Genomic DNA, 16,287 nt, shown 5'->3' with positions numbered 1-16,287 from the left:
GATTCTTGATCTCCATCATCAAAAGGGTTTTAGCCTTCTTAACCCTCTATACATGAGATAAAAAGGTTGAAGGAACCTCAGCGATTGCCTTGCAGACAGGCCTTACTCAATTATAAGGCCAGCTGCCACTGTGGTCAGGGTCATTGCAGAGATTACGAGACAATGTATGTTCAAAGTGTGGCACAGTACCTGACACATAGGTAGTGGTCATAAAGTACTGCTATTATTACTTCTACTACCATTATTGATTTTCACATTATGAATAGCTAATGGCCCAGTGAGATCAGTAAGTGACCATGCCATCTAAGACACCAAGAAATACTAGGATAATTAAGAGAGGTCCTATCAGGAATAAAAGGCTTTTGGAACAAGTGGTTTTGTCCAGCACAGATGAAGGGAAGGCTCACCTGTACGGAAGAGTAGATGCCAGCCGCAGTCTCCCTTGCCCTGGGAACCACACACATGAAGCAGGGTCCTGGTGTCAAAGCTTTCTAGTTCCATCTTTCAAAGCAGATACTGCATATAATAATGGCACAGCCTAGTAGCTTTCTGCTGAAATTCACAGCTACCCAGACAGTATTCATCACTGGGGTTCCATGGATATGGGTGGGTAGGCAGGGGTACTCTCCCCTAGATAAAAGCATTCCCACTTTGTGTTTGCTCCCACAGCTTATCAATGCGGAGAGAGGGTCTGGAACCTAGGAGCGGATTCTAAGACCCTGTGCTCTAACCCTGCTTGTGTGAATATCCTGGGCTGGTTGAGATGTGGCCCCTGGCACACCCTTCCCTTCTTCACATTTCTTCTTAGCCCAGGTAGTTGCAAACTTACCTGTCACTGAATTGAATCTCTTCCCCATTCCTGACCCAGCTGATGGTCGGCCTTGGGTTGCCAATGGCTTCACAGTTTAGCAGCACACTCAGCGTCCCACTGGCCAGGACTACAGTCTGCCCAAGGTGGGTGACAACCTCAGAGGCAGATAGCTGCTGAGCAGCTGAGATCTTCCGCAAGATGGTAGGCTTGCGATGTGGCCTGCGAGAGCTGCCGCTGGCCTCGCTGGCAGAGGTCCGCAGGGAGGTGCTGAAGCTGGACACGTGTTTATGAGGTGTGGCCGCTAGGGGAAACCTCTGCTCTGAGGGCTTAAGAAGCATGTCCTGCTGTTCCAGGTGGCTGCGGAAGATGTCCTGGGCCAGCTGGGCTACCAGGTGCTTGCTGTATAGGTCACGTAGCTCCTCAGGCTGCTGGGAGAGGTTCCTGAGAATGTTGTCTAGGCGTTTCTGCTCAGCCACCAAGGTGAAAGGGAGGTGCAGAAGGGCCTGCTCAGCATTTGGATCCTCTTCGGAGGATGCGTTCCTTTCTGTGAAGTCTTGCAGCTCCCAGGAAGCCAGAAGCTCTTCGGGCCAGCCCCCATGCTCCAACAGCCGGGAGACAATGTCATCATAGCGGCTCCCCAAGTCAGGAGTGAGACCCCACTTCTCAGCCTTGCTGCTGTTGGAGAAGATCCCATTCTGGTGTTTGTGGGTCTGTAGGGCCTCCTTTGGGCTGGACTTCCTCTCTGGAAGGGCTTCTTCTTCACTGGGAAGGCTCACCGGCCGTGCCATGAGCTTGCGGTTACCTCCAATGAGCTTAATCACAAACTGTTCCCTGGCAGGTCCTGCAGAGCAGGTGTACACGCCAGCATCAGAGGGCCTAAGGCGGTGGATCTTCAGGTAGCCAAAATGGGCCACTGTGACATGGGCAGAGCTGATGAGGTGCTGACCATCCTTCTCCCATGTGATGAGCGGCTTGTGGAACCTTCGTGTGTGGCACCGGAGTACCACGGCTGTCTTGGGCAGCAAGTAGGCGATTCCACCCATGACGAAGTGCAGTTTCCTCTGTCGCCGCATCTGGATATACACGTTCCGTGCAGCAGTGATCTGAGGGCTGTACTTTGTGGATGGCTGCCCAGGCCCTGGGATGTGAGGGGGCCAGATAGACCAAGAGAGAGGGAAAAACAGAGGAAAGCCAAAGTGAGATGCAGTGATGAGAGGACAGAAGAACAAAGGGGACAACAGAGGAAAATGCTCTTCAGAGTTATCTGCCAGCATCATTATTTACCACTTTCCCCCACCCCGCCACACCCAGAAGCTGGCTACCAGCTGTGCCCCTTCAAGTAGGTACTATCATCAGGAAGCAGAGATCTAATGAAGTACAGGGTGGCAACCTGTAGACCACCCTGCTGGGGCTGATGCCCCTAGGAGCTGGGGTACAGGGATCGAGGTGGAGGGAGCCTGGGGGCAGGATGTTACTCTCATTAAAAGCATTTAAAATAAGAAATTAGCATCATAAAAAGAGGCAGAGGACAAAGGAAGGAAAATATCCTTCATTAAATGTCTATCTTTAGGCTTTTGTGAAATACCAGAGTCTTCACGGACACAGTGAGGGAAGGCCTGAAGTGTGACAACCCTAGGGATTAATAGTAATGGAACAGAACTGTTTAGAGTAGTTTAAGAGCCCAGAGTAGATAACATTAGACTTCATTAGGAATAGGCTCCCTCTAGCTTCCAGATCTCTGTATGCCAACAAGTGAACTTTGCTGTGCCCCTTGCAAAGTTTTTGTAGTGAAGAAGAGAATCCAGCCTGGCCATACATGATTAAGTCTCCAGGGGAGTTCTCCAGCCTGTGGCCTTTCACGGGGCTCGGCTGCCTGGCTGTCTCCCAGTGGTTCTGGGTTTAGAGAAGGCCACTGCATAGTGGCTACGGCTGCTGCTATGTGTTTTTCCAGCTCCCTGTCCCCTGAGCTCTGGCATACTCACTTGCACAGGCTGCCAGCATACAGGGCCTGATGGAGGAAGAGAAAGGCAGGGGTGGGCACAGCGTAGAATTGACAACAGTGGAGACCCCGGTTTTCAGCACTTTCTGGCAAACGGCACTTCGCGTCTGGGTGCCTTCCCCACAGCTTGTGGAACACTGGTGGAAAAGAAAGGACAAATACATAAAACTCAGGGCACCACAGGCTAATGGGGTTTTGTATGGACTTTCAACTTCATCAAAATAAGAGAAGACTTCCTTGGAAAAACAATTAACTATTAAAAGACAAATATTAATTATGATATGAAAACATGGAATACTTATCTTTCCCGTAGCACTTTTCACTCAAAATTTTTTATTCTGAAGTTCCCTATAGAAATTTTACCTGTTTTTATTTATGTGGCTTGGGCTTTACAGTTACAGCCTTGTAGAGGCCTGGATTCAAATCCCACCTCAGTACTTCACTAGTTAGCAAGTTAATTAAACTCTGAGTCTATTTCTACTTATGCTAATCCAGGAAATAAATGAGATAACATATTCAAAGTTCCACAGAAATGACAATACTAATCCTTTTCATCTTCCTTCAAAGTAAGTAATGTTTTAATGTCTATTAGATAATTTTTATGATTTACTTTGTTTGACAAAAGGCCTAGGATAGTTTCTAGCCTCAAGGACCAGTCAGTCATTCAAATGAAGAAAAACTCCAAATGTATTGTTAAAATGAAATAGATTAAAGAAATGTAAATCAAAGTGTTCACATCTTTACATCTACTAGAATCATCATATTAAAAACAGACAATAACAAGTGTTGGCGAAAATATGGAAAAGTTAGAACATTTAATACATTGCTGGTAGGAATGTAAATAATATAGGACCCTTAGGAAACAGTTTAGTAGTTTATTAAAAAGTTAACTTACCATAGGACTCAGAAATTTTACTTCTAGGTATGTACCCAAGAGAAATTAAAATATACATGCAGATAAAGATTTGTATGTGAATATTCATGGCAGCATTATTCCAGTACCCCAAAGTGGAAACAACCTCCATCCATCAACTGTTGAATGGCTAAACAAAATAAGGTATATTTTATATGATAGAATACTAGTTAGTCATTAAAAGGAATGTAGCTTTTGTGAATAATACTGCTACAGACTGGGATTGTAGGTGTACACTCCCACACCCTACTCAAATGTTTGGATTTTGAGATTCAAAAGTAAAGTCCTAGGAATGGAGAAAAATGGCAGAGTGGTGATCTGCGGCAAAATTTACCCTCTTTGAGATCTGAAATCCAAGCCATAAAAAATGATTCAACAAAGAAAAAAGAGAAATAAATTGCTGAGAAATGGGAAGAACTAACAAGAAAATTGGGACCACACACTGTGCACCACAATATAGAGAATAAACCAAAACAATATGGACTCCTTCCCTAGAAAGAAATCCCCTGAGAAATTTAAGCCCTGGCCAGGAAGGCCACCCTTAACCCTTCCATAGTGAAAAGGCTGACTCAGTTGTGTTTGTTCAGAAAAGCCTGTATTTAAATGAACTAGCTTTAAATATTTGAACCCTTGCCCTGCTGCCTATATGTAGCACAGATCTGAGCTCCTACTGTCCTACCTATCTAGCAGGTAAGAAAGTACACATCTAGGTAGGGTTGTTGCCCCAGCCTGGAGTAAACGGAGGGGCCTCTAGAATAGAGGTCACCTCACAAACCCAGAGGCTACGACCTAGGTGGAAAACATTATCTTGCTTTACTCTAAGACTGCAGATCCTGGAAGGAAACCACTTATTCAAAAATACAGAGAATTTAAAAACATATTTTTGGACTCATTTTCTCCTCCCCACCCTTCTTCTTTCTGCTTCACTGTTTTATTGGGACCTGGGGAATTTTCCTTTGTCCTTTTACTCCCCTTTCTTCTTTTTCATGTTCCTTTTCTTATTTTCTTCTTTTTCCTTTTAATTTTTCTACTTTTACTCTCTATATTATTTTTTCTTTTAGCTCCTATTTCTCATTTTTTTCTATCACCTTTATCTATTTTATAAACATTTGTCTATTCCTTAATAGGATCACTTGTCTTACTTCTGTCCTATCTCTCAGTGTTTAATTTTTCTGCTGGTATTCTCCCGTTCCCAACCACCTGTACCTTTAATAGTATCACCATTAAGCTTTGTGAATCTTTAGATAGTTAGTTAACTCTGTTACTACTGTTGAATTATTTTGTACTATTATTGGAGTTATTGTTATTTCATTTAGTGAATATTTGCTGTATGTCAACATTTGGTTGCCTTACATTATAATTACATATTTCTTTTCTAAAGTTAAAGATGATACATTATTAGTTCTTATGGCATGTAAATAGCCAGTTTGTCTTGGACAGTATTACTGTCATTGATTTACTTGATATTGCCAGGATTGCATAGTTGCTGTTATTCATGTTTTTTTTTTTCCTGCCAATATCCAGGTTATGTTTGTGACATGAAAAGTACTGTGATTCTTTCCCAAACAATTGAGTTGTGGACCAATTATGTGCATCCCTCCTTTCCAATTAACAGGGGTGGTTGGATCTTGCAATAGAGGCAAAAGACTAGAAAGGAACCTCTCCGCCCTGTTAGCTAGCCATGGTCTGAGTACATAATTGAGCACATTATTTAAAGTGATCACCATAGCAACAAACTCTTTCCATTATAGGTGACTGCAAACATAAGCACAAAACAAACAAACAAAGATGATAAGTAGGTCATCTAGAACCCCAAAGAGCCATGATCAAAAGAGAATCTTTCCATGGTACATTCTAAATCAAAATTCCAAGAAGTCCAATATAGAGACAGAATCTTAAAACTTACTAGAGAAAAGCAGTGAATCACTTCTAAAGGTTATCCTGTAAGAAGTACATAGCAGACTTCTCAATATAAACTTTAAAGGCTAGGAGAGACTGGAGTGAAGTGTTCAAAGTCCCCAAAACACAATTTCCAACCAGATTGATAAATCCTACAAAACTTTAATTTTAAACTGATGGAGAAATAAGGTATTTCCATGACGAAGATCACCTCCAAGAAACTCATGACCAGCAAACCAACACTACAAACAATTTTTAAGGCTATCTTAAAAAGATACAATAAAGTCAACAATGCTAAAAGATGTCTAATAGAACAAATACAGCAGGTAGCATGAACAGTTAAGCAGAAACAGTGAGAGGAATCAGCAATAGAAAAACAATGCATGATAGTAGTAGCCAATACCTTTCAGTAATTTTCAATGTGAATGGTCTCATTTCACCAGTCAAAAGACACAGATTGTCAGAATGGATCAGGAAACAAAACTCAGTAATATGTGATATCCAAGAAATACATTTAATTGTAAAAGAAATATACAGATTATAAATCAGGAAAATAATATTCTATGCAATAGGGAGCAAGAAAAATGAGAGTAGCTATTTTAAATTTCAGATAAAGTGATTTTTAAGCAAAAACTGATCAGAAAAGGCAAATAAGGTTACTACATATTGTTTAAGGAAACAATTCAACAACAACAACAAAAAAAAACTATAAACATATATGCACCAAAACCCAGGATGTCCAACTTTATAAAACAAACACTGGACATGAAAAATCAGGTAAAACTAACACAATTCTAATGGAGAAACTCAACATATAACTTACAAATAGGTCAACTAGACCAAAAAAAATTAAAGAAATATTACAATAGACTCAAACATTCAAACAAATGGACTTAATAGATAGCTATACAGTGTTTCACCCAACAACAGACTATACATTTTCTCAGTAGCACCTAGACTTTCTCCAAAATAGACCATTATTAGCCAATAAAGCATGCTTAAGTGAATACAAAACAATCAAAATTATCCCATGCATATTATCAGGTCATAGTGCAATAAAATTAGAAATCAAAGCAAAGGAAACCGCAATTATGGAAACATATGGAAATTGAATAATACCCTTTTGAATACTCAATGAGTTACAGAAGAAATCAAGGAAGAAATTAGCCAGTTCTTGGAATGAAACAATTATGCTAGTACAACATACGATAACCCATGGGACATAATGAAAGCAGTCCTACAAAACAGTATTCATAGCAGTGAGTACCCACATCGGGAAAACAGAGGGAGTTAAAATAAGTAATGTAATGATGTACCTGAAGGGTCCTAAAAAACCAATAACAATTGAAATCCAAAGTAATATAAGGAAGGAAATTATAAAAATTAGAGCAGAAACTAATGAAATTGATACTAAAACTAAAAAAAAAAGAAAAACAAGAATCAATGAATTGAAGAGTTGGTTCTTTGAAAGACTACACAAGACAGCAAAACCCTGCTATGCCTCGTATCTACATGTCTCCCCAAACCTTACTCATTCACATGTGGGACTTTTAGAAGGTGGTTGGATTATGAGGGTCGGGAATGGGCAGGCCCTTCCTGGGTGTAGGTGGTGCCAATCGGCTAATAGTTTCAAAGTAATAAAGGGAAAAGGATATTTACTGCTTTTTCCTGCCTATCCTGCCATGAACTGTTTCTTGTAATGCCCCTCTGCCAGGGAACCCTGCCTTGGAGCCAGCTGACTATGGACTGAAACTCCTACAAACTGCGAGCTAAAACAAACCTTTCCTCTCTCTACTTGTGGGTGCTGAGCATTTTGTTCCAGCAATGAGAAAGTAACTAAAACAAACCCCAGCCAATCTTTAAACAAACAAAAACAAACCCCATGTAACTAGAAATGAAAAAGATGAAATCACAACAGATTTGCCAAAATTCAAAATATTACTAGTAACTATTATGAGAACCTGTACATTAATAAAATAGATTCCAGAGGAAATAGATAAATTCTTCGATACATATGATCAAGAAGATAGAAAAACTCTGAATAATCCCGTATCAGGAAATGAGATTGAAAAAGTAACAAAATGAATAAATCAATGAAGAAAAGCCCAAGTCTTAATGAATTCACTGCTGAATTCTAGAAGAACTTTAGGGAAAAATCTAATGCCAATACTCCTTAAACTCTTTAATGAAATCAAAAGGGAAGGAGTATTCCCAAAGCCATTCTTGTAACTTAACATTAACCTGATCCCAAAACCAGAAAAGGCCCTAACCAAATAGGAAAACTATAGGCCAATCTTGTTAATGAACGCAGACACAAAAATCCTCAAGAAGATACTGGCTAACAGAACGAAACGAATCATCATAAAGCTCATACATCACAACCAATAGGCTTCATCTCAGGGATGCAAGGATGATTCCATATGCCCAAACCAATAAATGCAAAACATCATATAAACAGAAGTAAGGACAAAAATCACAGGGTCATCTCAGTTGATGCAGGAAAAGGCTTTGACAAAATCCAGTGTCTATTCATGAAAAAAAAAATCCTGAACAAAATACTACAGAAAGACCTTATCTCAATCTGATAAAAAACCATTCATAACAAAATCAATGGCTAACATCATATTGTATGAGGAGAAGCTGAAAGCTTTCCCTCTAAACTCAGGAACAAGACAAGGATATCTGCTAAAATCACTACTGTTCAGTATAGTTCTCGAAACATTAGCCAGAGCAATGAGGCAAAAAGAAAGAAAATAAAAGACATATGTATATGTTAGGAAGAAGTTAAATATCATTATTTGTAGATGAATGATTCTCCACATAGAAGAAAATTATACCAAAAGACTCTTATAATAACCAAATTCAGTGGTGCAGAAGGATACAAAGTCAACACACATACACACGTCAAAGTGTTCCTTTACACCAATAAAAAAAATCCATCGAGAAAAAGTTAGGGAAACAAAACCTTGCACATTAGCATCATGAAAAACTAAACATTCAGGAATTATCCTATCCAAGGAAGCAAAAGACTTCTACAACAAATACTACACTGAAAAGGGAGATAGAAGAAGACATAAGAATATGGAGAGATATCCCTGTTCCTGAATAAGCATAACCAATATAGTCAAAATGGCCATCATTTCAAAACTGATACACAGATTTATACAGATTTAATGCAATTCCAATAAAAATACCACATAGTAATCCACACTGAAGTAGATCTTTAGCAAAAGGGTCAAAAACATACACTGGAGGAAAGATAGCCTCTTTAGCAAATGGTGCTGGGAAAACTGGCTATCCACATACAGAAAATCAAATTGAGACCCGTATCTCTTACTATGTGCCAAACTAAAATCGAAACAGCTAAAAGATCTCAATAGTAAAATAGAAAAATATGCTGGGAGATAAAATAGGTAGAACCATTAAAAACATTGGTGTAAGGAAGAACTTTCTGAATAGAAATCCAATTGTACAAGACATTCCAAGAATCAAGAAATGGGATCATGTCAAATTAAAAAGCAAAAAAACCCATCTGAATGAAGTGACAATTTACAGAAGGCAGTTTTTGCCAGGTACACTTCAAACAGAGGGTCAATATTTAGAGTATATAAAGAACTAAACAAAAACAGATTTTCTCAACTAAAAGACTCAAATTGGCAGCTGATAAGAATATATACTTCTCTATGGAAAACATAAATACCCAACAAATACATGAAAAGATATTCTCTGACCATTAGAGAAACACAAATTAAAATAACATGGAGATTCCATCTTAGTACAGAAAGGAAGTCTATCATCCAGGAAATCAGACTATAACAATGCTGGTGAGGCTGCAGGGAAAAAAGGAACTCTTTAACATTGTTGTATACAAATTTCTACAAAAACTAAAGCAATAAATTCCATTTGACCCAGAAAGTCTCCTTCTTCCTGAAAGAGTTAATGACATTATATCAAAGTATCACATGCATACCCATAATTATAGCAGAACAAAACACAGTGGGTGAATCTTGGGAATGGCCTATGGGTCCATCAACCGATGAAAGGATAAAGAAAATGTGGAATTTATATACAAAGGTGTACCACTCTGTGATAAAGACAGACAAACTTAAGTCATGTGTAGAAAAATGGATGTGCCTTGAGACCACACTGTTAAGTGAAATAAATAAAATGTACACATTTAAATATGGCACAGTTTCTCTTTTATGAGAAACAAAAAATCTAAATAAAGAAGAAAGTAAAGGATAGATAATAAGAAATACCTAGATAGATATTTTGCATACAGCAAGGGGACCAAGCAAAGTAGGGGAGAGAGAAGGGCATGAAAGGGATGAAGAAAGAATTATATGATTATATGAGAATATATATAAGAATTATATATATATATATATATATATATATATATGAATTTGTATTCCACAAGGAATATAATCATTATTTACTGCAAACATGTACCAGTAAAAAAAATATTAAAAAGGGAAGGGTGCCCAGGGATTTAGCTCTGGCATAAGCGCCTACCTGGCAGGTGTGAGGTCGTGAATCAAAAAAAAGGAAAGGGATCAAGAGAAGGAGAGAAAGGGGAAAGAAGGGAAAAGGAAGAAAGAAAAGAGGGGAGAAAAAAGAATGAGGATGTGTTATGTGCAGGTACCAACTATTCACAGGAATATAATCACTGTGGACTGTGAACATGTCTTAACAAAAATAAAAATTAAAAAAAATGCTGCTACCACATGGTAAACCTTCAAAAATTTTAAACTAAATTGAATTTTATGACAAATTATACCCAAATAAAGCTATCTATAGAATTAAATAGCATAGCATTTAGAGAGATTATAAAACTAGAAAACAAATGAAATTCTATAAAGTGAGTGGTACAATTCCTAAAAATTTATGGTACACAAGGTATTTCCTAGGCCAGGTTTGGGAGCCTGCTGGAGCCTGGGTAGGTGCAGCACATCAGGGAAGGCAGAAAAATGTCCAGAACAAAGGCAGAGGAGCTCAGTGTGGAAGTCCAAGGCAGGTGTGAATAAAGACCACTTTGACTGGACGGATGGGCCGGGTTGAGAATGCTCAGGAGCTGGAGTGGAAGTGTGTAGCCGGATTTTAGAGACCTTCAGGTTTTAGACAGAAGATTTATAATTGGTCTATTGGGCAATGAGAAGCCACTGAAGAAGGGAGTAACATGATGAAAGAGGTGTGCAGAGACGTGGATCTGGCAACACAAGCCAGAAGGGATGAGAGACAGGAGCATCAGTGAAGGAGCTGCCTCGTGGTTCAGCTTGAGATGTTGAAGGCCTGAACTAGGGTCATGGCAATGTGCCATGCTAACTTGAAAAATGACAGTGAAAAGCAACACGAAATTATCTCATGTTTTCAAGTTTATATGCTAGCATACAGAAATGACACAAATTACTGTGATGGGCTGTGACTTCAGAGGCAAAGGGTGGGCTGAGAATCAAATCTCTTGGCTTTGTGGCCTGATGATTTTGGATTCCAGATTGTGCCTTGACTGATTTTACTGCAACTGACAGCATCAAATCCAAGATTAGACAGAATGGGTGTAAGAAGTCTGCAAGTTTTAAAAGCATGGTCATTTTAATGGCACCAACTACAAAAAGAGCAAAATAGTCTATGATTCAAAAGATCATGCTATGACTTTGGTAAAATCTAGTACTTTCTCTAACTTCAATTTCCATTTTTCTGAAACAGGGAAACTGAGCCCTGGCAGGGATTTTCAGATCGTTTCTCATAATCATTTTGAGGAAGTAACCTGAGGCTATTTCTCAGGTGACAGGGAGACCCAGCTATTGGAGATCTCGTCAACCAAAATAGCTCTTACTTTGTCTGTTTTAGATTTTGACATTTCAACTGACAAGAGTTCTGAGGCATTAATTTTAAGAGAATGCAATTAGACCATAGGATCTTTTAAGTTCCTTTTACCTCTAAACTAACTACCATGACTTTCACTTTGCTTATCTTCTTTTGGGGTGGGGATTCCTGTTAAAAACATGATTTAATATATTTAAGAGCTAACTCAGGAGACTGAAGAAAAAGGATGGTCCTATGAGAGGTTTTACTTTCAAAATAGAATCTGCAAGTAATCTTATTTGAAATGTCTAAAACTTTGGCTTAATTTTGTCTCTGAGGGATCCTGAGCAGTAACCATGAGATGGGCCCAGATAGTTGAAGATGAGGACACTAATAGATCATCCAGTTTCTTGCTTCCCCAAAAGGAGTCTTAAACTGGGGATGTGGAATGCAGGTCTTATCTTAGCCGGGGGGGCCAAGGGAGCAGCCCTTGGAATGACAGGACAATGTAGGGATTTTGTGGAAGCACTTTTCCATGCACCAGATTGAGTTCAATCTTAGTGAACTCTGGGAATTGCTTCCCACCATTCCCAGACCTCCCCAATGTTTGGAATTTCTACTGGTGAACCAACTCAGTTCAGAACCTATTTAGACTCTTAGGCTAAGAGCTAACTACATAGCTGTCCAAATGCAACCAGAACTTTCTTCTCCTGGGAATATCAGCAAAGCCTGAGGGAGAACTCAGTTATGGCTCTGAGTCCAGCCAGTCTAAGTGAGGGACTTCCTTTTACCATACTAACAGTTGAGTTTTTACCAGGCACAAAGTACTTTATATGCATCATTTACTTTAAAGCCTCTTATGTATGTGATGGACATTATATACTGTATCTCCATTTTACAGAGAAGCAAACCAAGTCCTAGAAAGGCTAAAAAAATTAGTCCAAATGCATAAAGCTCTTAAGTGTCAGAATCAGGACTTAAAGCTAGGTTTGTCAGTCTTTGAGTCTTAATTCTTAACTATACATGATTCCTCTCTAAAGGCCTACTTTATGGTGGGACCTTAGTTCAACTGACTCTTTCTTAGTCAGACTTCAAGTGTTCTTCTTTTAAATCTACAGATAGAAAAGAACTTTTTCTGAATTTTCTGTATTCCATATCTTCCAAAGTCCAGAAACTCTGGGAAGATGGGAAGATAATTACCATATATAATAGTCTCTTCCTTAGCCCATCACCTGTAGAGCAGCATCCGATAGGCTTGATAATTCCCATTGTAATACTAGCACAAGAGAGCGACACTTTTTATAGTCCTATACTGGGAAGATATCTACTCAGCTCCATTTGTTAAACACACCTCATAGTCTTGCCTTAAGTGCTATTTTTATTTTGATTTTTTTCATGTTTTATGTCATATTCCAAATAAGATTATCATGGAAAATATCACTAACACCCCATGCACATAGCTATACAGACACTTGAGTGAACACAAGTTCATTTTCTGCTCTTTCTAAACTTTTGTCCTAGTGAAATAAAACTGTTTCTAAAATATAAAAATACAATCATTCTTCCTTCTGTTGTGAGGAATTTTGAATGAGGTACCAGCAGAGGTAATTCTCCTGCCAAATTATAAATGCTGAGGTAGCCTAGGCTCCTTCTCAGTTGTAATGCCCATAGTGGACCCAATGGATGTACTCTATACAGATTGATAATATATAGGGCATGAATGCTGAGGTCCCATTCAGTAAAGTAGCTTTCAAAAGGAATCATATTGGGAGAGCTGGCATCTTGATCATCACAGGTGGCTTTTCCCTCTGGAAATAAGCATCCCTGTGATGTATTTCAACTAGCAGCACCTTGTACTATGAGATGTATATTACACAAAAGAGGCTATGGGGTCAGGAAAGCCAATTCTAATGCTAGCATGCAAGAAAAGGGAAGTGCTTGATCTTGGTTTTGATACATATTTTTCACTGCAGGCCTAGTATCATGTACTTGGCTCAATTTGCTAGTGAGGTAATAATTTGGGGACTTCTCTGTGAAAGATACACAGGGCTGCGGAGCTCAGGGAATCAAAGGCATCTCAAAAGAGTTATAGTGGCTGAAAACAAATGAGCTGAAACTGGCTGTAAATGAATTAATTTGTGCTAGTATTACAATGGGAATTATTTAGAATAACAGGTTAGTTGGAGGTATATCCCTGACTCATGAAGGGAAGTCAGGAATGGTAAATGCTGAGGTCATCATTTCTCCACAGACAGGGCAGCAAGGGAAATCAAGTTCTCTTGCTGGGAAGTTGTTGAAGTTTTAGAGCCAGGAAACTAACAGTTAAGAGGCAGGATTTCCTTGGCCTTCTTTTGCTAATAAATCATATCCTTTATTGTCCAGTAACTTGGAAGAGAAGAACAAGAGAGGCTTTGCCCTTCCTGAGCAGAGACTGGAAACATCTGGGAGTAGGAGGTACAGGGAGGTCAGGAGGGGGATGTAGCAGAGATAGAGGGAGACGAATCCAGCGTCCTGATTTGGATCCAGGAGGAGTGCATTTACAACCCAAGTGCCAATTACTGGGTGCGGGCTGGCCACATAACTCAGGTTCCCGCAGCCTAGTTGAAAGCTACTTACATACTGCGGTATAAATGGAGCAAAAACCCTGTTTCATGTTAAATTGTTTTGTTCTCTTCTTCTCTTTTATATGTATGTGTTGGGAGTGTTTTTTTTTTTTCCTATGCACACGTCTCGGTCTCTCTTTCTGAGGGACTTACACACCTCTGTCCAGTTGGAGAGAAGCCACTCACTGGGGCAGTCTTCTTTCTTGCAGTCTTGCTGGGACACTGGCTTGGAGGCAGAACAGAAGGTGTCAGGAAGCTCCAGGAAGCTGCCATCAGCCATGCGCTGCTTGCAAAGAACCTCACGTTTCTGAACACCTCCTCCACAGGTCCTGGAACACTGGGAGAGAAGGAAGAGAAAGCAACTCAGCACAGGAAGGTGGTCTGACTTCTGATTTCCACCTTAGCCTTGGCTGAGAATATTAAAAAAAAAAAAAAAAAAAAGGGAAAAAATGGAAAGGGAAAAAGGAAAGACAAATCAGGCAAACTAGGAATCAGGCCAAAGGTTTCGTTCCCTCTTTTGAAATAATTTTCTTAGCAAAATCTGCATACCCTCCGCCCTTAATCCCACATATTTAACTTGAGCATTCAGGAATTTCCATGGCCTTGGAATCTTACAAAATTGCTCCTGAACTATGATTTGTAGTCACTCAAGACAACCGGTTTAAAAGGTTAGTATAACAGAGCGTTCAGCATATTTACGACCCAGTGAAAACAATCTCTGCTGCTTCTAGAATGAACAGGAATGAGCTCCTGCCATCAGCATCAATCTGGAGAAATTACTTTGCAGGAGGAGCAGTCCTTTCTCTCCAAGCACCAGCATTCACTTTACCTCGCTGGGCAGCATTAGATTGAGGGCCTGGTTTTGTGAAAACCTTCTTTGGAATACTTTTCTTGCTGGACTGGTGCTATTGTAGGGAAACGGGAGCCAGAGCTGCTGGAATTTAGAATACAAGAAAAATAGCCTCCTCATGTCACTTGCTTTCAGAGGGGCCTCAATAAAAAACGTTGTTTACATGTAACTTAATAGTTTTAACCCAGCTGCACAGGAGGAAGCAAAGCCCTCTGAGATGCATACTGTTGAGCCTTTCCTAGGACAAATACTAGGAATATTTGTCCTCTCAGGCAAAAAAAGCCCCCTGATTTTAGCTGGGCACATGACTTTTCAGGACAGACTGTATATAGCAGCCTCCCTTGAAGGGTGATATGCCCACTTGACTGGATGCTTGCTAATGGGATACAGACAGATAGGTCGTGCACAATAAAATGTGTGACGTCTTTTTGTTGTTTTTCTTTTCTCTTCACTGGCTGGAATGTTCACATTGGAAATTTCAGTTTCCATCTTTGATTGTAGTAGGCAAAAAGATAATAGCTGCCTGATTGTGAAGCCTTCCCTGGACTGCTTTATTTATGTGAGAGAAAAGCTTTTGTATTCCATTAAAACCACTGTCACTTTGAGCTTCTATCACTCAGACTCATGTAACCCTATCTGGTATATCAGTGTATGGCCACTCTCTGCTGGAGCTAGTTTATTACAATCATTTAGAGAGTGTTATTTCTTCAGAAATACTCCCTGGCCTTAACTTGTGGCACCTGGGCTCACTGAGAAATGGCCTGGATTTAAGAAGTCTGAGCACTGTCTTTGCATGAATGGCTCTTGGGGCAGTGTTCTTAGAACTAGCCATGGGGAATTCTGTGCTTTGTCATTTGAACTGAAAATCGCAGGGTATGGTGGTGATAACAGTGTCCTAGGGTACTGTTAGATTTATATTGAGATGTCCCCCAAAGCCTCATGCACTTATAAGAAGGGCTTTGGGGTGACTGGATCATGGATGTGTGACACTGGATTAGCTCACTGACTGGTTTATAGTTGGGTGTGATGCTGCAAGGTGAAGCCTGCTGGGAAGAGGTGGGTTACTTGGTGTGGCTGGAAGCAATAAATATCCTCCTCCTGTCTTGCTCCTGGCTGCTTCCTGCCTGCCTGCCATGCCATGCCATGAGTTGGCGGTCCTCTGCGATGCCCCTCTGCCACGGAGCCAGATAACCAAGGACTGAAACCTCTGCCACCTGTAAGCCAAAATAAACCTTTCCTCCTGTAACTTTGGATGTCAGGTATTTTGTCCCCAAAATGAGAAAGTAACTCAGGAACAGTTAAAACTCTCCTGAGGCCCAGATTTTACTCTTAGTCAGTAGTCTCAACCTGGATATACCCTAATATCACATGGCAGCTTTTCTTTTAACTTTATTAGTACACATTTGC

At 39.9% G+C, this 16,287-nt stretch overlaps 1 protein-coding gene across 4 annotated transcripts in view; it reads right to left on the bottom strand.

The window, feature by feature from the left end:
- Adamtsl1 (ADAMTS like 1) overlaps positions 1–16,287 on the bottom strand; it is a 927,295-nt gene that overhangs the window by 111,168 nt on the left and 799,840 nt on the right. For all 4 annotated transcript variants that reach the window (XM_063251663.1, XM_063251668.1, XM_013155112.3 and 1 more), the window contains 3 exons: positions 14,188–14,367; positions 2,794–2,947; positions 830–1,949 (listed from right to left, as the gene is read on the bottom strand). In XM_063251663.1, the coding sequence (XP_063107733.1) occupies positions 830–1,949; positions 2,794–2,947; positions 14,188–14,367 (1,454 nt within the window). The remainder of the gene's footprint in view (positions 1–829; positions 1,950–2,793; positions 2,948–14,187; positions 14,368–16,287) is intronic.

This window comes from Cavia porcellus, unplaced genomic scaffold, assembly GCF_034190915.1.
Source record: "Cavia porcellus strain 051 isolate PalLab524CR breed Dunkin Hartley unplaced genomic scaffold, mCavPor4.1 scaffold_1, whole genome shotgun sequence".
In the NCBI taxonomy this organism is placed as follows: Eukaryota; Metazoa; Chordata; class Mammalia; order Rodentia; family Caviidae; genus Cavia; species Cavia porcellus.
The sequence above is the reverse complement of the archived record's forward strand: the minus strand, read 5'-3'. Positions and strand labels throughout refer to the sequence as shown.